The sequence below is a fragment of the Pongo pygmaeus genome, chromosome 3 (genome assembly GCF_028885625.2).
Source record: "Pongo pygmaeus isolate AG05252 chromosome 3, NHGRI_mPonPyg2-v2.0_pri, whole genome shotgun sequence".
NCBI lineage: Eukaryota > Metazoa > Chordata > Mammalia > Primates > Hominidae > Pongo > Pongo pygmaeus.
Genome location: NC_072376.2, coordinates 113,613,670 through 113,639,156, shown reverse-complemented (window position 1 = coordinate 113,639,156; position 25,487 = coordinate 113,613,670). Strand labels below are relative to the sequence as shown.

Sequence of the window (25,487 nt, the reverse complement as noted above, 5' to 3'; positions counted from 1 at the left end):
TATATATATATATACATATATATATGTGTGTATATATATACATATATATATGTGTGTATATATATACATATATACATATATGTGTGTGTATATATATACATATATACATATATGTGTGTGTATATATATACATATATACATATATATGTGTGTGTATATATATACATATATATATGTGTGTGTATATATATATAGTGGTAGAAAAGAAATTTATGTAAACATTTAAGGCTGAAGAGAACCCAAGGGTAGGAAGTTTTGATTGGCTTTTAGAAAAATCACCCTCTGAGATGAATGATTAAAATTCACTGCAGAGAGGTTTCAACAGAATGTCTCCTCTCATTGCATTTTATATCCAAGATTCAACATGTGTAATTAATCCAATTGTAATATTAATTTCATTTACCATTGTCATTATCATTGTCACCTCGAGTGATATAGCTTTATATATATGTATTTTTTTTTTTTTTTGAGGAGTCTCGCTCTGTCCCCCAGGCTAGAGTGCAGTGGCTCAATCTCGGCTCACTGCAAGCTCCACCTTCTGGGTTCACACCATTCTCCTGCCTCAGCCTCCTGAGTAGCTGGGACTATAGGTGCCCACCACCACGCCTGGCTAATTTTTTGTATTTTTAGTAGAGATGGGGTTTCACTGTGTTAGCCATATTTTTTAAAGTCTTCAGTTGGTTATATATTTAGCAAATGTAAATATTTCCCTTCAGTTGTGATAGCATACTATACCTATGCTGTTCACTTTGTTCCTATAAATAGCATATAATAATAACTAACATTTTTGAGCACTTATTATGTGCCAGACACTGTTCAGAGTTTATGTGTATAAATGCATTTAGTCTTTCAACAACCCTATGAATTACTGTATAATCTTGATTTTATTGATGAAAATCTAGGGCACAAAGGAACTGCATATTTTTCCCAAGGTTGACACAAGCTGATACCAGAAAGCCCTGAGATTGAAACTCAGCCGACTGACTGCAGAGCCCACATGCCCACATATTAAGCTGTGTCTGTACTCTTCTGCCTTAGCTTTGTTGTGTGAAATGTTTGTGAATGATCCACTAATCCACTCTTCACCTCATGGTTCCATTATGTTTAGATGACTCTTACTATTCTTCAATAAGAAAAGAAAGCTTTTGAAATGAAGAGTCATTTGTTATCACTTTAAAATTACCTGAGTGTTACGCATCCAAATATATGCATTATTAAAAGAATGAAGTTAGAATATCTTTTACATTTTTCTAAAATAAATAATTCATTTCTCCCTTTAAAATGTATTCCCTAAAGCACTTTTGCTTTTGTTTATTCAGCTCCACTGTGAAAGTGTCATTGCTAGAGGCCACTTTGTAAATAGGTTAGTTTTAATCCAGTAGTCACTTGCTCACATTTAAACATTTAATTAATGGAAGGGATGGTAAAATATAAACTATCCCATTAAAATTTAATATTGAAAGATTCCTTGTACTATATATTTTAACTGAGTGAATCTACATACACATAATCTCTGTATCTTTGTGCCAACAGATGACCTTCTTGATTTCTTAAAAATCACTACTCTCTAATTGTAAATTTAGTTAAGTAGTTGTGAAACCTCAACAAAGTTAAGACACAGGGTGTGAGGTAATTCTTGCTTTTCACAAAGCTTTGCTTATAGAATTACAGGATTTCAGATGTCAGAGTTATGGGAGACCTTACCAGGGAACAAAGGAGCATTCAATGCTGAATCCTCCATACAGATTCATTGCCCGGTGCTCTTCTGCCACCAGCTGAAAAGGGTCAATCAAAGAATCCATCTTAAAGTATTGAATTTTGAATTCCGTTGTCTGATAGCCCTGATGGTTAGTTGATTCTTCGGTTGAACTAAAACTTACTTCTCTAGAAATCTCATTCTCTGTAAAGCAATCAACAAGAGAAAAACAGTAACAATCTAAGGAATGTTAAAAACTTGAATTAATGGGTTGCTTTCATTATCTAGGAATTCTAGACCTGCAAGAGACTCTTAGAGTTTACTCTTACAGTGTCAAAAAGTCTGCCATAACATTATTTCCGTGGAAAACAATGTTGATATGAAGTGTAGGAACTTAATACTAACTCAGTGCCAAGGATATCTCGAAGATAAGCTAGAATCATTGCAAGCTATAGCTCAAGGCCTGATACAAAGTCCAAGCTTGAAGTTGAAAAGGGTCTTCTACGAATGTGTAGAGATAACACCAGTTTCAAAATACCTCCCACCAGAGTACAGTTGCCCTTATTAGGCTTTTGGAGCTGCACTGAATGAGAGCAAGGTGAAGGCACGGTGAAGGCACAGTGTTTACTACGCCCATGCCATCTCCTCCGATAGCTTAAAGCTTCAGCTAAGACTCTCTCTCTCTGTTTTTAGTCTAGGTTTGTGTAAGCCTCACTTTAGCATTGTTATAATATAGATTAGAACATAAATGAATTCACTAGCTGAAACTGTTAAGGAACTGATAATTGCCAATGATTCTTTCTTATTAACAAAAAAAATTTTGCTAGAAGAAATTCAAATACTCTATGCAAAATTGTAATGTTAGAAGTGATTCACAATGTTTAACTGGACTTGAGCTACATACAAAGATCAATTATCAGCCCCAAATTCTCTGGATCCTAGTATGTAGGTATAACACATTAGGTGGGAATTATAAAATTGCAAACTATTTAAAATAGATAGCCATGCCCACCTTGAGGTATTTGAAACAGACTTATATAATACTTTACATTTCTGAGGGACAAAATACTTCATCTGATTGTTTAAGATTATCATGCATATTAATCACATGTATTATTTTTTCCCTGGCCCATTCTCAGCAATTGGATTATTTCATCTTTATACTTTAAAAATGAGAGGGCTATTCCTATTTTACAAGTTTGGAAAGTAAAGACTAAATAAGGAGAAATATTTGCCCAAGTTCATGCAGTTGCCATGTGACAGAACTAGTATCGTTTCCACTGTTCTTTAATTTACATGCTCTTACAATTTTAAAACAGTTTAGCCTTTGAGGTGACACATTGCCTTTTACCTAAATTCCTTTAGGTTTCCCTCAGATTTCTGTTTATATTTTGTTAGTTATGTTTTTAGTATCCTGATTAGTTATATGCTTTGTGTTTCTTTCCTCTCTTTTTCCCTCTTCTCCCATTTTCTATTTTCATTCCTTAGGTTTTTTCTTCAAACAACACAATTAAGCATCAACCATATGCCAGATATAGTACATAACACTATAAAAAAATAAAAAGGGATCTGTGCCTCCCTCATTCCTTCTATTGTCTTCCTCCCACTTACTTTATCCAAAATTCTATATATGAATAATAACCTGGTTAAGAATTTGCTAACCCTGTATTAAGAATGGAAACACATACAGAATTGACCCTGGAACAACACAGCAGTTAGGGGTGCCAACCCCCATTGCAATCAAAAATCCACATATAACTTTTGATTCACCAAAAACTTAACTACTAATAGCCTACTGTTGCCCAGAGCCTTCCTGATAACGTAAACAGTCAATTAACACGTATTTTGTATGTTATGTGTATTATATTCTGTATTCTTATAGTATATAATACACAAAACCTAGAGGAAAAAATGTCCTGACGGAAATCATAAGCAAGAGAAAATATATTTACTGTTCATTAAGTGGATGTGGATTATCATAAAAGTTTTCATCCTGGTCATCTTCATGTTGAGCAGGCTGAGGAGAAGGAAGAAGAAGTGTTGGTCTTGCTGACTCAAGGGTGGCAGAAGCAGAAGAAAATCTGCATATAAGTGGACCCGTGCAGTTCAAAACTGCATTGTTCAGTGCTCAACAGTACACACACATGCACACATGCACATAGTCATAAGATTACCTCATATTGTTTCATACAAATATCTAGTGCCATCTCTGCCCTTCATGTAGGTAAGATAATATGAATATTTTATTTAGGAGACTTGTAACAAAGTTTAAAAAGGTGTTGTAGGTACTATGAAGGATGCATGTACAAGGTATATAAGGTATATAAAGGTTGAGAATGTATTTCCATTTCCACTTAGTGAGTAAGAGGAGTGGGGCAAGGGCTAGAATGGACATAAAGTGATTATATATAGTAACATACATGTGTATCGTTGATACACACAAAATATCTCATAGCTTCAAGTCAGTCATATATACCTACTGTTTGTATCCACTAATAACAAAATATTTCAGATTGGCTGAAATTTAGTCATTATGAGCCAGGCATGGTGGTGTGTGCCTGTAGTCCCAGCTACTTGGGAGGCTAAAGTGGGAGGATCACTTGAGCCCAGGAGTTCGAAACTGCAGTTAGCTATGATTATGCCATTGCATTCCAGCCTGAGCAACAGAGCAAGACCCCATCTCTTGAAAAATAAATAAAGAAAAATTTAGTCACTACACAAATTTACTGAAAATTTGCTTGTGAAAGACCCTATATTAGGTACTGGATGAAACAATATAAACATTAACTTTCTCATACTGAAGAATATCATGGTCAAATTACCTAAAAATTTAAGGCTTGAAGTGTATCTTCATAAGTGGCTTGAACACATAACTTTCACTTAAGCTTATGATCTAGAGAGTAAAAGTTATGAATACAGTCCTTGCTCACCAAATACTGTCACCATCATGAATTAGTCCATTTCCCTTTAAGTTATTAATAATATTAAAATAATCTTTTTAAGACAGAATTCATCCAGCAAGAACTAGGACATTGAAGGGGAAAAAAAGGAGGTGGAAGTTAGAAGTCAGATTTTAGAATGGAAGGAATTGTAGAGACTGTGTTCATGAATGCTGTAATATATACTACGGAAAAGTATGCGTATATGTGAATATGCATATATACATATTCACACAATCTTAAATGAAAATTGTACCCCCAAAAAGTAATCTTTATGAGAAAATACAGATTTTTGAAAACTAAGTAGCATGGCTCCCAGAATTTAAAAAAACCCCTGCATGCAGCATACCAGCATAATCTTCAAATGCTGCCCTAGAACATTATGAGTTGCATGGGTCCTGCTTCAGGAATTGTATCCACCAAGGCATTATGCCTCCTTTCGTGATGGTAGGACTTTGCCAAAAGAACACACTGATGCTAGTTTTTCTGCTAGGGCATCTGCGGGTGGAAGAATTGGAAGGAAAAAACATCCTGGGTCTATTATGCAATTTATTTGTGCTTTTGCTATTTCTGGATGGATTATGATTCTGGAATGCCCCCATTCGGTTTCTTCTCATCTTTGTTTCTTTTCTTTCCCTCTTTCCCATCCTCTGAAGGTGGAAGAGGATGGTCAGAGATAAGGAGATGAAAGACACTAGCAAAAGGGTGAGAACAGGAATAAAATTCAAGTCATTTTTCATTCTTTTGACCTCTTCTCCCCTGTCTTAAAATCAGGACTAGTGGTGTGAAGAATGCCTGAATTATGTTGGAAGCATTACAGTTACAGGTTTTTCAGAAAAAGAACTTTGTATTCCTCTGGACACCCACTTGAAAAGTGCTTAGTCCATGTGTGGTTTGGTAAACTGGTTAATACCACTTGTTAGCAATAATTTTGATAGCTGGTCTTTAATTAGAAGCTTTTATTATTATTATTATTATTATTATTATTATTATACTTTAAGTTTTAGGGTACATGTGCACAACATGCAGGTTTGTTACATATGTATACATGTGCCATGTTGCTGTGCTGCACCCATTAACTCGTCATTTAGCATTAGGTATATCACCTAATTTAAATTAAAAAATGAAACTACAACAATATGTATTCTTTTTTCTTCAGCAACACATTTATGCAAAAATACTTTTTGAATAACCTTACATTAGTAAGTTACTCAAAATTCTGATATTTTTGTAAAATAAATATATAACACAGAAATACATGAGGAAAAAAAACTACTTTCTACTCTTGTCATTCATTGCTTTGTCTCTTTCTACTCTTTCTACTCTTGTCATTCATTGCTTTGTCTCTAGTTTCCCTGGGTGATGGAAATTGTAGAGAGCATGTTGAGAAATGTTTTCAAGTTCTTATGAAATACTAGTTTTGTTTTTTTTTTTTTTGGTCTCATCAAAATTTCAAATTAAGAAAGACCCCCTGTTTTACAGATTTGGATATGGTCAGGCAACTTAGTACATGGCTTGGTAGACAGAGCAGTGGATTAAGATAGAGATTCTCTGTTCCTTGGACTTCACTATGTGCAGGGAATCAGTTGTGTTATTAGAAATACTCGAGGTCCAGTCCCCCTTCCCCATTCACCAAGTAGGAGCAGGCCCTTGATTACTAATTTTACATCTTTTACAGCATGTCTTTGAACACAGGGTTCTACAGGTACTATAAAAATGAGTGGATTGCATAACTTTAAGACAGTAATTTTGACATCAGAAAAAGGACTGGCAGTCAGTCTTCCAGATTCGTGGGATTAGTATTCTTTTCATTATACCAAATTTCCTTCCAGCTGTTCTTCATACCTGCAAGTACAACAGAAGAGCATTTATTTCTGTGGTGTCTGGTGTACTCTGAATGATGGTTAATAATGTCAGGCCTGCATGTATGTCACAGTCTCTCTGTTACAATTGTTAAGTGACAAGAGGTCATGTGGAATTGCCAGTAGAATAAAGGAGCTCCTTGGTGGTAGACTTTTGTTCTTTTTTTCTCTGTTTCTCAGACAAGGTATCAGGAGGTGGTCTTGAGTGATTATTGAAGTACAACTATTTGTATTATTTATATTGTACTGGAGATAAACGTCTTTCAAGTACTTCAGAGAAGAGCACACTGTTAGGGCTCCAGTTGGGTTTTGTAATCCCAATGACAGTCGGAGGCAGGTGGCAGGGGCGGAGGATGTGGGAGGTGGAAGATGAAACGTTAACTGTGAATTTCGTGACTGCAGATATTTTGGACTGTTTTAGTTTTTTTTTTTTTCTCATGTATTTCTGTGTTATATATTTATTTTACAAAAATATCAGAATTTTTAGTAACTTACTAATGTAAGGTTATTCAAAAAGTATTTTTGCATAAATGTGTTGCTGAAGAAAAAAGAATACATATTGTTGTAGTTTCATTTTTTAATTTTAGGATTTTTTGAGCTAGAGAAAAATAAGAAAAAATTCTATTTATACCCTATAGAACTACTGAGAATATTATTTTTTGCATTAGTGATGAGGCCTTTCATTGTTAACAGTGAAGTTTGTTAACATCATTCAGATCCGGAACAGACTTTATAAATTATCTATGAACCCACGTAGTTAGGTAACTGAGACCTAAAGATATTAAGTACCTTAGTCTGGTGAATAATTAGTGACAGATTCCATCTTGTAGTCTGGCCTCCTGGCTTTCCAGTCCAGTGCTCTTCTTTAAAGAGATTAAACATGGAAGGAGAAAGAATGTGTGTCCAAAACTTAATAGACACTGAATGATTTATACTATTAGGATGAGTATATTATGATGTAATAGAAGGATCAGAGACTTTAGACTCAGGCCAAAAGTGAGATTTACCTCTTTCTAAGTGACTGTGGGCAGATAACCTCTCTGTTTGCTTGTTTTCAAAATATAAATGATAAGAACCACTTTTAGGAATATTGTGAGGATTTGTAATTATGTTTGTAAAGGGCCACACATAATGCCTGGCATATATCAGATACTCAATAAATAAACGAAAATAAAATCTGAAAACAATATTTGCTTTATCAGTAGGTACTCAAGTAAATTGTATTGAGCCAAGGTCAAATTAACTTTTGTCTCACCAACTACAAAACAGAACTTCTGTTTTATCTATTGGATGAGACTTACTCTTGCTTGTGAATTGCATCCTGTTTCACTCAAACGTGTATTTTGGCAAAAGCTAAAACCTCTTTAATTATGAAATCCATATTCAAAGTTAAATTATTATAACAGCTAGGACTAGAATTCATACATTTATAATTTATGAGAGACAGCAGGGAATGAAAGAAAGGGAATGAATTTGGTGTCAGAAAAAGCTGAGTTTAAATAATGAGTGAGATCTGTCAGTTACTGGTTGCGTGATCTTGAGCAAGTTTCTCCATTTCTCAACCACAATTCCTTTGTAACATAAGGGCAGTCACACCTGCTTCTCAGATTTGTTGTGCAGATTATTATATAAAGCCTGTCTCTTTCCTCCAGGGCACTGTTAATTATAATATTTGCTTTCCTTCCTCCTGCTGTACCACCAACCTAAGGTTAATAAAACGTAGGGGAATTTAGAGGAGAAATTACTCTTCAAAAAGACAATTTAGAGCCTTAAAGATTCATCTGAAGATATGAGGATGCATTTCTGCTGTGAATATTCAGTGTTCCGAAATAGTAAAAACCTTTTACATGGAGCTAGAACTCTGGTAGCACTTAGCAAAGATGAGAAATACTTCACCTTTCTCATACTGAAGATCAAAAGTATTGATATGATAGTTTGCCTTGTTTTTTTTTATTTTGCATGTTTTTAGCATCATGTAAATGTATCCTAATGGCATAAATGATAAAGCAACGTAAAAGGGAATGGGTTTACAGAAATATATGCAGGAATTAGTATTCCACAGGAAGAAGAGGATGACTACCTTCATATCAGTATTGCCTACACTATCTACATCTCTTGTCCCCAAAGTGTCTGTGATTATATGTTCCCTGGAACCATGTTGGTCAGCCAGAAATAACAATTCAAAGTAAAGGCCTTACCATTCACAAGTACAAGTTTAGTTAAATGCAGGCTGCTAAAAACATCAACATATTGTTAGGCTACAATATGATATATATAGTATCCACACCACAGAAAATGATATATTCTCCCCATACTCTGCACTGTTCAAACCAACCTAGATGATTATATTACTTCTGGGCCACATTTTAACAGAGACATTGCCAATCTGGCATGCATTCAGAATAGGTTGAGCATGATGAGCTAAAGCATCAAGAAGCCATGTCGTGTTAAAGAGGGTGAAAGGGGATAAAAATAATTTGCTTGAAAAAGATTGTAAGGCAGATACCAAGATGTGTCTCCAGCTCCTGAGCATCCATTCTGAGTAAAAACAAAAAAGTAAAGAAGTGATTAATTTTTCTATATTTTCAACCCCGTAACATAAGCAAGAAAAGATCATATGATATCATATAGAATCTGTTGGTTACTGTCTTCTAATGTAATACTAATTATGCCCTGAATAGATAATAAAAATGAAATCTTGCCAAAGCCTAAGAAGGTATGCTTGAGTATCATATTTAATATTTAAAAGGCTGTCATTCTGCTTCTGAATGACAGCCTTTTAAATATTAAATATGAAACGAATAGCAAAACCATGATCAGTGACTGGTAAAAGGGGGTTTAAACGCAACCTGAGAATTTCCTGCAACTTCAAATGTCTATCCATAGAATAGGTGACCTCATTAAAACAGGTGACTTTTCCTTTATTGAAAATACTCACAGAGACATGAAGCATGCAGATTTGTTTTCCTGAGTCATGGATGGAAATCTTTTTCAGAAATCAAGGATAGAGTCAGATAGAAGCACATTATTTTATGTGGGATTCAATCCAAACATTTTATTTTATTAAGTCAAGAAAGCAATCTACTATAGGGTAACTATAGTTAACAATAATAAATTATAATTTCAAATAGCTGGAAGGAGAATATTGAATGTTCCCAACATAAATAAATGATAAATGTTTGATATGGTATTTAATGTATAGCTAATTACCCTGATCTGACTACTGTGCATTATATGTATCAAAACATCACTATGCACCCCATAATTATGTACAATTATTATATTAATTTAAAAAATAAAATAAAAATAAAGCAATCTAACAAACTATTTTGTACAACTATTGGGAGTTCTACTGGATGAAGTTTTACTTTTTAAAAATAAATTCATTCAAATATTTGAGGAGATTATTATGTCAAACTTAGCTGTGCCACTTTTATTAGTGTCATCAGGTATCAAATTTTAAGACTAAAGTATTCTTGGCTGAAAGGGGAGCTTGATGCAATTCCTGACAGACATTGGATTACTATTTTGTATAAATATTTTCCAATTTGTTATACAATTCCATATTAATTATTCATATATTGTGCAGTTATATATTACCCTGAGTAAGGTTTAATTCCATAAGTTGTATAAGCATTCTGGGATGCCTAAGGTGTGAGCCTGGATGTTTTGGAACTTCAGTCAAATGGTTGAACTTTCTTGATGAGCTAAAGCCATACATAGAAGCAGAAATATGTTCTGTGTTTCTAACATCCTTTTTTGGTTATTTTTAGCTGCAGTATTGAAGTATGAGAACAATGTTATGAATATCAGGCAATTCAACTGTTCTCCTCATCCATACTGGCTTCCAAATTTCATGGATGTTTTTACTTGGTCCCTTCCATTTGTTGGGGAAAAAGGTATGTTGTGGAATCCTGAGATGTTCTTCTTAAAATAGTTTAGGAAGGAAGGAAAGGAGATAAAACACTCAGAAAGAGAAGAACTTTGGCCCAGCCAATAAAATTCACAAGTTGTACAATGAAAGATGTGATTTGGAAGTGGAAGTGTGTCACTCTGTATCCTATTAACAGGACACAACTGGTGAATTGGGGGAAGCAAAAAAAAAAAAAAAAACAGGAATATTTAGGAAATTTTTACAATCTTATTAGAATAATATAACGCTTTAAAAAATAATGGAAATACAGTTTTACCTGGTTTCAAGTAATGTCTACCCTTTTTCCTTACCCCTTTGTACTATAATCCCAAAGGACTATTTAACTTTACAAATTATCTGCCAAATTAAAAGATTAGGATAGCCATGCTCTCCTTACATTTCTGATGTTAATAAATTATTGGACGATAGTGCTTAATGGCTACAATATTTTGAAGAACAACATGTACAACAACAAAGTAGTTCATCAATAATGTAGGCATTAGCACATTATAACGTACAGAACAGGAGACAAATTTACATTTTAAAAGTTATTAACTTTCTTCCTGCCTTCCTTCTTTCCCCCTTTGTTTTGCTTTCATATGTTGACTTAAACCCCAACAAAAATTTTGAGGAAATGCCTGCACCAATTGTTTTTCATTCAGGAGACCTAACAGTAATACACAGATTGATTCTCATGTATCTTCTCATACTTTCCATGAGAAGGTGAATGGGCATTGTAAGAAAAATAAATGTTCCCGTACATATCAGAGTAATGATGTTCTATGAGGACTATCAGAGAAAAGCTAAATATTTTTCTGAAACCCTAATTGTTGTTTTCCCTTTAAATGCCCTAAAATGATTACACCAGTCAAGTTAGGAGTTGTCAGCAAAGAAGTCTTCCCTTTGAATATCAAAATAATCAAAAGTAAATTTTTGATAGTCTCTGATAAATATTCCCAGTACTACTCCATATTGCAACTTTCTTGCACTGATTAAATTGGAGTAGTGTCATCTGTTGGCTTCGCTGGAAACAGAAGCAGTGTGGATCCTGACAACTATGGGGCACCTTTTGAACATCCTTTGTTTGGGTTTCTATTAATTATTAAAATTTGGGACATTTATTAGAAATTAGCATATTAATCTATTGGTACACAAAATCCAGTTTTGATAATTAAACTGAAACTCTGGATCAGTGTTGGCTCTATTGAAGTTTCACTCTCTATCATTCATCTTCAATTCTAGAAGGACATTTTTTTAAATAGCATATTACTTCAAAAAGTAGCTCTCAAAGAAGCAGTAGACAGGCTTCTTTTCACGTGCATGGTAGAATCCAGTCTAATTTCAAAAAATATTAAATGTAAATAGCATGCTTTGTAGTATAAAAATAATGCAGTACTAATTTCCTCTGTACAACACTTTTATGTAATCCTATTGTAACCTATTAAGTAAATTTCTGATTAAACTGCAACTTTAATTTTTTAAGCATTTTTGAAAATCAAATTTAATGATATTAGTGTCAATACATTTTTAAAATCAGTATTCTGAAAAATACTTCAAATATATTAGTTTATCAATCAACAGTTTGTATTAAACACAAAACCACATGCCTATAATGGCGTGAAGTTCTCTAGGTGATTAAAAATATTAAAAAAAATCATCATTCTTAGTCCCTACTGAACAGAAGTTTGTAATCTGATCTAGATTAAGCCTTATCATTGTGTGAATAATAAAAATTCAAAAAAAAACTATTTTCTCTTTCATTGATTTGTAGTATATTCACATCCACATATTTGATTTGTCATTGTCTATCGGCCTAGAGCTAGTAAATGTTACCATTAGATATCATAAGCATGAGCTAATAGTTTTATAAAGTCTGCATAGAATCACAAAGGCTGTCTTTTATGATCTGGATGTTTACTGAAACTGCTTCTATATACAAACTAAATAAGAAATGTTATTGCTAAGTTTGCTCATTAACAATGCCAGAGTAATAGTTAAGGTTATAACAGAAAACCCTGACTTTTCTTTCTTTGCTTTCTCTCTTAGTGACTGAGATGCTGGTAAATGTCCTCAACATCTGCTCAGATGATGAACTAGGGTCAGAAGAAGATGGATTTGATGGTAAGAGGCATGAGCCTTTGTGCTAATGCTATTTGCCAGATAATTACTTAGAGTCTCATTGCTAAACCTAAGAATAAATTTCTAAGATTTGGATTATGTTTAAAACATAACATATTATTGAGAATGAAAGATATGATTTTATTTTCTGTTTACTTTTAAAAGTATAAGAAACAAATATCATGAGAATTTTCTCATTATTTTAAAAACATTGTTAAAGTAGTAAACTGTTTTAACAAGCTTTCAGTAGCTCACATTGCTAAGTGACCTTTTTTGGCTTTTTGATACAGATTTATCCTTTATTTTCTAACAGATGTTACCATTTACTGGACAATTATTTTTTCTTTTACCAGGCAATTTAAAAATGTCCTCTAATGGGGTTGCTCACGTCAATTATTCAAGTTTTGATGTTTATGATAAAAAAGGCATTTACATACTGATATATTGGTATTTATTTCAATCCCAATATTTCTTCTTTCTGTAGTAATAGGTAATGAATAAACTATGAGGAGTTTTTGATGTTTTTTAAGATATTACTTGGTGTTTAATTACCCTCAAAGAGTATGCTTTTTCTGCAAGGGGCACAGACCCATGAGGTTAAAGATAAAGGGGAAAATTACCCTGAGTCTTACAAAAGCACCTCCAAATGAATGGAAACTGACAAAAATGTACTCAGAGAAGAAAAGCATAAGAGCAAACTTTACTGCATTTAAGAAGTACAGTTGGGGCCGGGTGCAGTGGTTCCTAGCACTTTGATAGGCTGAGGCAGGAGATCACTTGAGACGTGGATTTTGAGACCAGCCTGGGAAACATAGGGAGAATTCATCTCTACAAAAAATTAGCCATGTGTGGTGGTGCATGACTGTGGTCCTAGCTACTCAGAAGGCTAAAGTGGGAGGAAATCTTAAGCCCAGGAGGTTGAGACTGCAGTGAGCCGTGGTCATACCACAGTACTCCAGCCTGGGTAACACAGCAAGATCCCATCTCAAAAATAAAAGCAGTACAGTCAGCCCTCTGTATCTGAGGGTTCTGCATCCATGGATTCAAACAACCTCAGATTGAAAATAATTCAGGAAAAAGTTGCATCTATACTGAACACATACAGACTTTTTTTCTTGTCATTTTTCCATAAATAATACAGTTTAACAACTATCTACATAGCATTGACATTGTATTCAGTATTGTAAGTAGTCTGGAGATTACTTAAAGTATACTCAGAGGTCCTAGATTCAGGACACTCAGGGCTACAAGATGCATTAAAAACCTATTATTTGAAGAAGTTGCAAACTGGTTGGAGAGACTGATGCATAAACCAAAAATATCAATAAAATGACACAAATTATAAATAAAGGGTGAAGAGAGCAAGGGAAACTAGATATTATGGTGAGTTTAAATGGATAAAATGTATACCTTTAAAAACTGCAGTTCAGTAAAATGAAAAGAGAATGTGGTCCTTTCTGAAAGCTGGTTTCCAAATGACATGATTTAATGTTTACCTGGGCTTGATACAGGTCATGGGTATAAATGCAAAATACCTAATGCTGCAGGCAAAAGTATAATAAACCTGTTCATACACTCATGTAAATAGAGTCTATATGCTTAGGTAAATTTAATGTATGAGATTTATTTCTAACATCTCATAGTTTTTCTCCTTCTTAACTTCTCTTGTCTTTATTACTTGTCTTCATATACTATTTTTGAGTCATATACCACATCGCAAGGAGATGTGCAACGTAGGGAAGGAAAGGGGAAAATGGATATATTTAAAAAACTTTACTGGGCTAAAATTAAGAATATATAAGAACTTAAATATATTGGCATATTTTGAAATATGCAAGAGATCAATGGACATTTTGTGCTTTATCTAAATTCTAGATGTTTCATATGTCATAGCCACAGTCTGCTACTGTTATCTTTTAAATGATAACACTGTTTTCAGAATGGCAGAAATTTTTTTCCTAAAAGAATACTAACCAAATGGAACCTAAATCATAAACATCAACAGACATTTTTCAGTATGTACCTTTCACTATATTCCTTTTATTCTTTAAAAGAAAGATTAGCATTAATATAATAATAATCCCCTATTAACAAATGTTTGTTTTTTGCCAAGTCCACTGGCCAGTATTTATGATATAGAGAACAAAAATGTAACATACTGTAGAGAATAAGAATGTGTAGACCTACATATGTTTGTAATTTTTATGTTAATCCATTCGCTCAGCAAATATATATTATCTACTAAGTACCAGGTACCATAGCCAAAATGACTGCACATTTCACTGTTACATGTTATTCCTGCACAGTTAAACATTACCAAGACTAACCCTGTGCTTACTTCACTTCTAGTAAGCTCCCTTTACTCACCATCTCAATCACTTAACATGAAAGGGTTTGTTTTGTCAATTACTTTATTTTAAAATAATTAGTTCTAATCAATGTGCTGTGCTCACCACCAGCTGCTTTTTAAACTCTGTTTTAATTCCAATTGTAGGGGTGCATGTTTGTCTTAAGGCCCTTGGAAGAATTTTTTTCTTTCTAAGCAGACCCCTGAATTCCCCCTTTACCACTCTTTAAGTTTTAAGTCAGTCCTGCAGAGAAATGTTGTCCTCCCAGGTGCAGGGAGGAAGATGGTCAGGAATGCCCAACCTGCTCTTACCAGCTAGAAAAGATGAGCTTCATCTCTCACTTTTGTCAGCTTCCTTCAGTGGTCCATTCCTGTCAAGTTAAACATCATTAAGTTATTTATCTTTCTGAACAGTTTCTTCTGCTTTAATTTATTTCTGCTTAGCTATATTAACAATAAGATTCACGTTTTCAAAATTTTAAGCAAAATTTACGCACAGGCTAATTAAAGTATTTAATGCATATTAAAAGTCCTGTGTGTCTATATATAACTTATCAGATTGGGAGCGAGCAGAAAGAGATATTTAATTTCCTTGGTTTCCTGTCTCTTGGACCTCACTTAACCAGTAATATGTGGGTGTTTTTTCTACCTTTTTTCCCCATCTTATTTAAAATTTGTTGGTGTATTTCCCTTAGTCAAACTAAAGAGAAACAATCATCTAATCTTATGTTTTATTTCTTTTGTGTATGTACATATGAGAGGAGGAGGAAGAAGGAGATGACGAGAGGTGAAAAGAAAAGATCCTTCTGCCTGATTGGGCTTTGCCAGCATATGATAGCAGTGCAGGCCTTGGTTCCGTGAGCAGCATCAGATTCAAATTTCATAGAAAAAGAGCCTAGAGGAACTGAAGAAGAGAAATTAAATTCAACAAGGAGAGGCATCATATACATTATGCATTAACGATAGGTTATGACTGAGAAGAAGCTGGTGCTTTGGGAAAAACATATTAGGTTCTACATTTACCCTTTGTGAATAGTTTTCTCCTTTCTAAACAGGGTGATAATAGGAGAATGCTGAATGCCTCTCCATTGAATTTGGAAACTGCCGGGCCAGCATTAGTGTAATATTGTCTGCCCACACTTTTCTAGATGCAAGTTTAAGAGCATGTTCAGTGTGAACATTGAGGACTTTTAGAGAGCTGAGTCCGAGATGTGTCAAAGTTAATGTTAATAGATGCTGTCCTCATTTTGTAACTGTGACTTCTAAATGTGACCTTTTAGTTCATATCTCATAAATTTGTCATTTAAGAAAAAACACAGAAATGAAAGTTTTAAGTTTTAATTAGAAGTATATCTTGCTGGGTGCAGTGGCTCATGCCTATAATCCCAGCACTTTGGGAGGCCAAGGCCGGCAGATTACTTCAGCTCAGGAGTTGGAGACCAGCCTGGCCAACATGGCAAAACCTTGTCTCTACTAAAGATACAAAAAAAATAGGTGGGCATGGTGGTGCACATCCGTATTCCTAGCTACTTGGGAGACTGAGGCACAAGAATCGCTTGAACCCGGGAGACAGAGGTTGCAGTGAGCCGTGATTGCACCACTGCACTCCAACCTGGGTGACAGAGTGAGACTGACTCAAAAAAAAAAAAAAAGTATATTCTACTTAAGATATTATATATTTCAGTATGAGCAATCAGGAGTCCTAGCACTTAACGTAACATGACATCAAAACTGGATTTCCTCAAAGGGTTAGGGTTAGGGTGCTTAAAGATGCTCAAAGAATAATTTGTAAAGCTTCTTAGAAGTCCTTGATTTTCTTTGGGAATACTGTTTATTGATAACGTATATTGAAGTGAGTTTTTTTTTTTTTTGGTAACATTATTTCCAACCTTAGAATAAAATTTCCAATTGCCGCACTCTGTCCCTGCCTACAGCCTGTAGCCTGTCTCCCTCATGGGGCTGGCTCTCTCCTGCTGCTTGCCAGGCTCCTTGTTTGTTGGCTGAAAAGGCAAAGCAGAAATCAGAAGACATCCAAAGACTTAAATAAAACTCTTCCTTAAATTGTTGCTTATTTTAAGTGGGCTATCCCTTCATGAGTCATTTATCAAGCCCTTCTCAATATTTCATTCCATCTCCAATGTCAGTGGGAAAGTCAAAGGTAATAATAGTTCCTGTACAGTCCATGACTGTCTTTTATCTTATCAGCTTGACTTTTTAGTGTCTGTAGCGCCTATAGCAATTTAGAGATGCGCCTATAGCAATTTAGAGATGCTCCTCATTTCCTTCAGAATCTGTCAACTCCTGTTTACTATTTAATGATGATGTTAGTGACAGCAGCTAACACTTACGTGTTAAGGATCAAGCTTAGTTCTTTAATTTACTCATTTTACCTTCTGGCCAACAAAAGATTTATTATTATTAACTGTCATTTATGTTAAGTTTACTAGGCAATTTATATATTATCTTTCATCCTCAAAACAGCCTATTGATATAAGTACTGTTATTATCCTTATTTTACATATAAAGTGATCCAGACTTAGTAAGTTGAAAACCTAAGTTCATCCAGCTAGTAAAATGCAACAGAGCCTGGATTCAACTAATGTCTGCTTGGTTGTCAGGCTCTTAAACTTCCCACCACATGTGATTACAATGTTTGAAATCTTGTTCATTCAGTGTGATTTTTTTTTAAAACAAACAAAAAACACTAATAAGCAAATATAATATGCTTTAATTTGTTCTGTTAAATATACTGTAAAATAAAATATAAATATAACAATATATAAGTATACTGTAAAATAAAAATATTCTATGAAATGAAGAAATAGATTTTGCAGTATTATTTGGCCATGAAAGTCAATACATATGAAACAATATCATTCTATTATTTTAACATAAGCTAAGATGAAATGTGTTTCATCTTGTAAAAAATTTAGGTGTATCTGAGCAGACAAAAAGTCTTCTGGCTCACACAGGCTTCTGGATAGGAAACCATGTCATGATTCTCTCTTTCTTAGCTTCTGTCTTATAAATAAAGGAATTTGATAGGCTGTCTGGAAAAAGATTGCTGTTTTAAATTGGCCTCTGGTCTTCTATGTTGAAAATAAAATTTAAAACTTCTGTTATCTTGTAAAGTTTGGAAGCAGTTTAATGCCAATGAATGTCTTTTGATGACCTAATTTATATGTAATAGGGTCTTTGTTTCCTGTTTCCACTTCTTATTTTGAATGTTAAAATGATAGTCTGGTTTCAATTTAGGGTTGTTATTCACTGGAACACTTTAGAGAAAAAAGAAATCCAAGTAGAGATAACTCATTTGGTAGATAATGCTCATTAATGAAGAAGGCTCATTTCAGACCAAGGTTTAGTAAGTGATTCCAAAGTAGAGCTAACAGAAATCAACCTTCATTACAAGGGTTTCTTTGTTGTTCATTATTATAATAAGGAAGTCTGGAGAAACAGTAAGCATTAGCAACCTAGTGATAGTTTTGTAAGTTAGGAATAGTTATTTATCTGGGACTGTCTTTTAGGTCCTAAAATCATAGGCACTGAGATCACTTTTTTAAATAATACAGATTGTGTTTGAGATTGTGATATGTGATAAGTCTCACTCACCAGAAAAAACTGTGGAAGTTAAACTGAAGCCCTGTAGAATGAGAAAGGAAAGAAAAAATAATAAAGTGAATACATTTCAAGCCAAATATAGTTTCAAGCTGCACTGGAAAGACTTAATATTAAATTAGAATTTATGTGTCTGCTTTTATCTAAAGAGCAAACCACATGGTAGAACTCTTATCCTTTGTCAACATTTTTGCCTTATCCTAATGTTAACCATAAGCAAGTGAATATGGAATCAGAGTAGCTTTTTGCATGCCTCTATGAAACCATCTATATCGTATACCAGAAAATTATCTTCCATAGTCTGCCTTGAATTAGATAATTCTTCATATCTAATACCACAGGTTCCAGTGTCTCCCTACCTATTTCTGTCTAGCTGTTAACAGTTGTACAGAATTAAAGTGCAAGGTTGGGAATTAGTGTGACTAATGTTGTATCTTACTGGTCCTTGAGGAATACTTTTCTAAGGGTATGAATATATTATTTTCTACCAAAACTGTATTTATTTGCCATGATGAATGTTTGACCTAGCAAAAAGCGTTTGACACTAATAATTCCTTTGTAGAAATGCCTTGGCACCCCAAGCATAAAGAGATTACCCCCAAATCATTACTTTCAAATAGTCACAGAATCTAAATGGGTTTGGTTAATTTAAAAATCTAAATGGAATTAATAAATTAAGTTTAAAGATTTAACCTTAGAAAGTCCCATCACTTTATGCATTTAGCAGCACATATACTAAGAGCCATTAGCTCAGAGCTTTTTTTGTGCTGTGATTTTTATTTCTGAGCAACTCATTTTAGCATCCTATATTTCAGCTTCCCCATCTTAAAAAAATGATGTTATAGCCTGTACAGTTTAGGGGGAATATATCAATTTTTAATATAAAAAATAGAAAAAAAACATTTAGACATACAAAAGAAAATATGCTCTGAGGAACACAGTGGTGATGAGATTCTTGTTCTGTCAACATTGAAGCCTAACCTAAAGTTAGTAAGTCAAGGAGTAACATAATAAAAACAGTATTTGAGAAAAAGCAAAAACTTCTTCAAGCTTAGATAAATGCTTAGAAAATGAACAAAGGATGAGTAGGGATATAATGTAGGAACTTAATAAAGTATCTTGAAGTTGCAGTGACAAGATCTGAACAAAAATATTGTTAAGAAAAACATTTAAAAGGAACTGTTCAAAAGACCTTTCCGAGGACTTGTGTTGTAGAATCAACAGGTCTTAGAGGGGCAAAGGAAACAAAAGCTGAGTTTGACGGTTCAAACCTAGGGGCATAGGAGGGATAATAACATTTATGGAAAAAGTCACCACCTCCAGGAGAAAGATGAGTTCTGTTACAGGCAGGAGTTTGAGTAAAACTGACATGTGTAATTCTAGAAATGCCCAAGCAGGATTTGGGAAAGGAGACCTAGAAATTGAGAAAGAAATTGGGGCTAGTGACAGAGGCATAGGATTAAGTAATAACTGAATTTATTAAGAGTGAAATAGGCCTCCAAAGTTGCTGATTTGGAATAAAATCTCGCAAAATTGAGGACTGATTTTTAAAATTAGTCTGCACTTTTAAAGCTGGAGATGAAAGGAGGAGAAAATAGGAGTGATGAGAGAGCACAAGAAACAGGTTTGTGTAGCAGTTCAGGCAACAGCTACTTAAAAATATTTGCACCCAGTGCAGAAAAATTAATATGAGTTATAAGTCTGGCCAGAATTAGGACCATAACTTTGGCTATCAGACATCAAATTGTTGAAAGAGATGAATAGCAAAATTTATTGGATTTTTACAGTGGCACGGAAAATTGAAATCATTGACAAAAGGAAAATACTAAAATAAAATTCAGTGTGCCCAATTCTAATATCACATTGTTTTTACTTTACGTATTTTTATTTCTGTGTATTCATTAAAAGCAAATATTGACATAATATATTTTACCATATATTCAATGATGAACAGAACACATATGGTCCCTGCCTTCATTGATCTTGGAGTCAAGTGGAATAAGAATTAAACCAGTTTTAAACATGCTAGTCTTGCAGAGGATATAGGTGTTTAAACATGCTAGTCACAGGATATAGGTGTTTAGGGGAGGCAGCAGGAATTGGGATGAAATATTGAATAACTAAAGGAAGAACATGGGGGACATCTTTCTTTTTCTACTTCTGAAAAGCCAAAAAAAAAACTTTTATGAATTTTGATGTTTTAGAAAATGTGGCCATGTGATAAGTCCATATTATTTTTTCAAGGAAATTATATAAAAGGGTGGACATCCATTTACCAGTTTTAACATCTCTTATATTTTTATAATAACTGAGTTTGCATGATGTAATTAGGGTACAGGGAAAGAAAGATGTGTAAAAAGGTAGGTTATTTAATATTTTTAAAAGACTAAATTCTTCTCAGGCTTTTTTTTATTGTTTTCCCAGTTTATTGTTGGTTTTTTTGTTTGTTTGTTTTCAGTTGCCTAATATTTTTGTGTCTAATTTAGAAGCTAAATCGTTTGTCTCTATAAATTTGTTATTTATTTCTTATACCCTTTATAAAGTACAGAATATACCCTTTATAAAATACAGAAAACTGCTTGTTTCATTATGCTTTCATCTTAAAAAGAAGACACCTTGTTATAGCTAGTATATCATTAAAACTAAAAGATGTCTGAAAAACACATGGGCATTTATTAGGTGTAGTTTGGTATGATTCTCATTGTATTTAGGGCTATTGACATTTTGAGGCCTTGACTATCAAATAAGCTTTTACTTGGTTAGCTATCGTATTTTAATTAGTTTAATCAAATCTGGCCTTTTATCTTTGGTCACAATAATTAAAATCGTTTTAATTTAGCAATTAAAATGATGCAGTAATATAGGCATCAGAAGTACTGCCTTTTCTTCATATTGTACTACTATGACTGCACAAATGTGTTTCTTAATTATCTGGCATAATTTTCACATTGCATGGAAGCTCATAATTTGCAGAATAAACTAAATGTTAAAAAAACAGCCATATCCTTGTTGCAGCTAATTGGCTGGATAGTGTCCACCATTGACCAGCGTATTATACTCACAGTAAGGTAATATTACAAAAAATACTCCAGATTTTATACTGTATTTCAACATGCAGTATTATATGCATGTATAATATATATTTTATACAGCTTTTGAAAGAAATGATTTTTATAGCATTAGTTTTTATTCAACTAATGGTGACATTAGCCAACTTATACTAAACATTAGCTATTACATATCGAAGCATAAATGGATTTATAAAATTTATTCGAGAAAGCAAACCATGTTGCATAAGGGAAGTAAACATGTGGCCTTATAAACCTTAATGCATTCTTTATTTGAAAGGCATTGCGATAGAGAGCTCTCTTTCTCAGTGAAAGCAAAGACTCTCTGTATTTTAGAACACTTTACTTCTTGCAGACAGGGTTGAGATAATTGGCATGTGAAAGAGGCATTCTTCGTAGAAAGGCCTGTAGTAAGTAATGTTAACTAGCTGAAAACTAATACCAAAAGAAAATAAACTATATTTTTCAAACTTTTCTGGCAGAGCTTTTCTGATTCTCTTTGTACTAAAGCATTAATGGATTCAGGTTCTTAACTTGAAGATTGTACTTTTATTAGAGTAATTGATAACTGATTGAACAACTGCAAGAGAGTTGTGAGTCCAGTTTCTAAAACATTCTTTTTAGAGTAACTTATCTCATATGGCAGGTGTAAAGGCTATACTTAAAAGTTCAATAAATGCCTACAAAATTTAAATTTTAAAAGTATTTCTCTCTGAGGTTTTCCTATTTTCACTCTTCTAGAAATCTGTTTAATTTTTTCCTCTTTATTCTTAGCTCATGAGAAGATATAAAAGCTGTTCTCCCATTTTGTCTCAGAACTCTGTAGAAATAGAAATGTTGATTCTATTTTGTCAACCGCATCTTTTTGGAGTGGTCTATTTTGTTCTGACTGCAAAGCCAGCAGCATCCTGGCTGCTCTCATTGTCTCCAAGTGTGTTTGCCATAATCTGGGGTCCAGCTGTTAGCCTGGCTGGCACAAAACATAAATGAGGCCACATCTCAGGGCAGCTTGATATTCACCAAGATCATATAATACATCATTTAATTTACAGAGAGAAATCTAACTGTTTGAAAAACTGGAACGTTCATATCTGCACAAGTGTTTTCTTCTTAATAATAACAAGCATTTTACAATACTTCCCATATACCAAAGTTCTGTTCTACGTGCATTAGCAGGTAGCACCCTAACTGGCACATTTATTTTTTGAATGTTGAGAATGAATGAGCACATTACTTATTTAATTCTGCCACCACGAGTGAAGTAGATCAGTCAGCTGGTACTGTAATGAATCCTGGTTCTGAATCACCTCTAGCTAAAGACCTTAGGCAAATAACGTTTTGTTCCTTAGAATTGTTCTCTGTCAAATGGAGACTAGTAGTATCATCTCCATGTGGTTGTTGTGAGGATTATATGGAAATAATGCATTTAGAACATTCCTCACTTTATAGATAAGGAAAGTGAGCCTTAAAGAGACTTAATACTTGCCCAAGGTAGCACAGCTGGTAAATGATAGTGCTGGGACTTAGACCAAGGTCTTTTATTCTAGACACAAGTTCTTTACCTCTGTTCTATTCTGGCTTTCAAATGCCAATTTAGTTATATGTCTTAAGAGAAGTGGACAAGCCAAGTATTTGTGATCTGAATCTTTGCAGTAGGACCAGAGCACCTCACAGCCATTTGGCCCATGGACAGTACTTCCCAGAACATTTCAAATGTTTGCCTCAGCTGCTCTTCTTTACTATGCGTCTGTTGCAAACCAACACATTTTCAACTGGCACATCCATTCTCCTGATAAGATAATAATACATTTATAATAATATATTTAAGTGATGTTAAAGTCTCATGACTTGGGGACCATCTACTTTTTGAAGTTGCCTGTGCATGGGTCACTGGCCAGAACCTAGTGCTTGTTTTCTCTACTTCTCCTTCTTGGGCAAAACTTTACTACATCTCCCAGGAAGTAACAAAACACCGTGCCTGAATTGTGAATAGCAAAAGACCTTTGAATGACTTCTTTCAGATAAGCTCGTTAGATGCCAGTGCCTCAGCCATTCTCCACGGTCAGATGAAGGAGTTGTATTACTTCTTTCCGTCTGCTTTTTATTATGTTGTCAAGTGGTACTCAAATTAACTTTTTATCTAGGGTAAAACATATGAGACAATCAAACGTAATATTTAATATGTTTGTTCGTTTTCTCCCTTCACTTTATATCATTGCAGAGATAACATGTATATGTCATTCTAGTATTTCATAAATGTATAAATCCATATGGGCCCAGAATTAAGTTCTAGTCTGAATGCATTCTTCCAGCACTTATCACGTATGCACAATTATGTCCTCAGTAAATCCTATTAAACAGTTATATCCTCATCCATATCAAGAGCAATCTTTGGTTAGACATACAGGCATTATGACTGCTTCCCTTTTAGATAATAAATTGATATTATTAAATTTAGATTTATTCCTTTTTGTTTTTATGTTCTGTTGTTGCTTTATAAAATTGATGTGTTTTTGTCACAATAAAGGGGTTGAGCCAAATCAGATTTTATGGCTCTTAATTGCTTCCTTGGTAAATATTAAAAAACAAAGGGGGGGAGCAATATCCTTTGTAAGGTATGAGCTGAATATGTGACAGTTTCTTGAAAAATCAATGGAAAGTTCCTAATCTACTGTAAAGTCTTTCATTTTCACCCAGTTAGAATTCTGCTTATAGTCAGCTTCTGCTACTCAACCAAGGAGTCATTAAACAGACAGAACACAACATCTTAGAGAACAAAAGTGCATGGAATCCAGTTAGAGTTTGGAAGTGAAAGTGACTTATAATTAAACAGAAAATAACCAAATAATGACAGTAATTGGGCATTTGAGCATAGTCTGTCCATTTTTAAGACTTCCTATCCAAAGAATTTGGTTATGTTTTATGACAAGAGAGGTGGAGAAAAATCTAGGCTCTTCTGGCCTTCCTTAAAATCCTTTGAATACTTAAAATCCGTTACACCCTTAAAATCCATTACACAGGAGAAACTTTTTTTTAAAAAAATTATATTTTAAAGGCTCTTCTATTGCTTTCAAAGTGGGATGTAAGACAGAATAGCCTTATGCCAAATATCACACCATTCATTGCAGGCTCTTAATATATACTGAGATTGTAGTCAAGTTAAAAAAACATATGGAAGAAATTCAGAATGTGTGCTTTAGAGTGATTTGGAGTGAGTGGCTATTATGTCCCAATTTTGTCACCTATGGGAGGGATAGTTAATAGAGTTAGGATCCATATTCTAAATATTTTAGTTAGTAATCTTCAAAAAGATGAATTTTTACCAGGATTTTTTTTCACTTGTTGTCTTGAATGTGTTTTGCTTTTGCCCAAAATAGTAACTTATGTAGGCATACATATGGCTTTTTTTTTTTCTTTTGGTGAGAGAAAGCAAACAATCTCTGGATTCACATTGACTGCACTGACCCTAAGTAGATGAACAGTGCAGGATTCCCAGGTTTATGTCTAGTTAAGGCATTCTTCCAATAGCTGTCAACTCTAGAAATAGAGTAATCTAATTCTTGATAGAACAGCAGTCTTCAGGCTGGAATATTTGTACTGTCGTGATTACCCTAAGACATTTCAAGAGGAGTTAAAAGGAATCCATTTTCACATCCTCAGCCACCATAAGTCTTATTTTCTTAAAAGTGATCAGCCTGAGAAGGCACCTTGGCTGGAGGCCTTATTGCAGCTTCTCCTTTCCCACCTCCTCTTTCTCAAATGCCCTTTTTCCATTTTAACAGAAAGGCACAGGTCTCCCTAGACATAGTCACTATGAACATTTCCTTGAGCTATAAAAACCTCTGGGGCACACACAAAAAGAGACATTGGAAAGCTTAGTGTCTAGGAAGTCTCCTTAATCAAGGGAGCAATGTAATTTCCCTCCC

The 25,487-nt window shown here is 34.0% G+C and overlaps 1 protein-coding gene across 6 annotated transcripts in view; it reads left to right on the top strand.

Moving 5' to 3' along the window:
• Positions 1-25,487, top strand: part of PPP3CA (protein phosphatase 3 catalytic subunit alpha) — a 332,878-nt gene that overhangs the window by 282,797 nt on the left and 24,594 nt on the right. For all 6 annotated transcript variants that reach the window (XM_054484215.2, XM_054484214.2, XM_054484217.2 and 3 more), the window contains 2 exons: positions 10,271-10,396; positions 12,457-12,531. In XM_054484215.2, the coding sequence (XP_054340190.1) occupies positions 10,271-10,396; positions 12,457-12,531 (201 nt within the window). The remainder of the gene's footprint in view (positions 1-10,270; positions 10,397-12,456; positions 12,532-25,487) is intronic.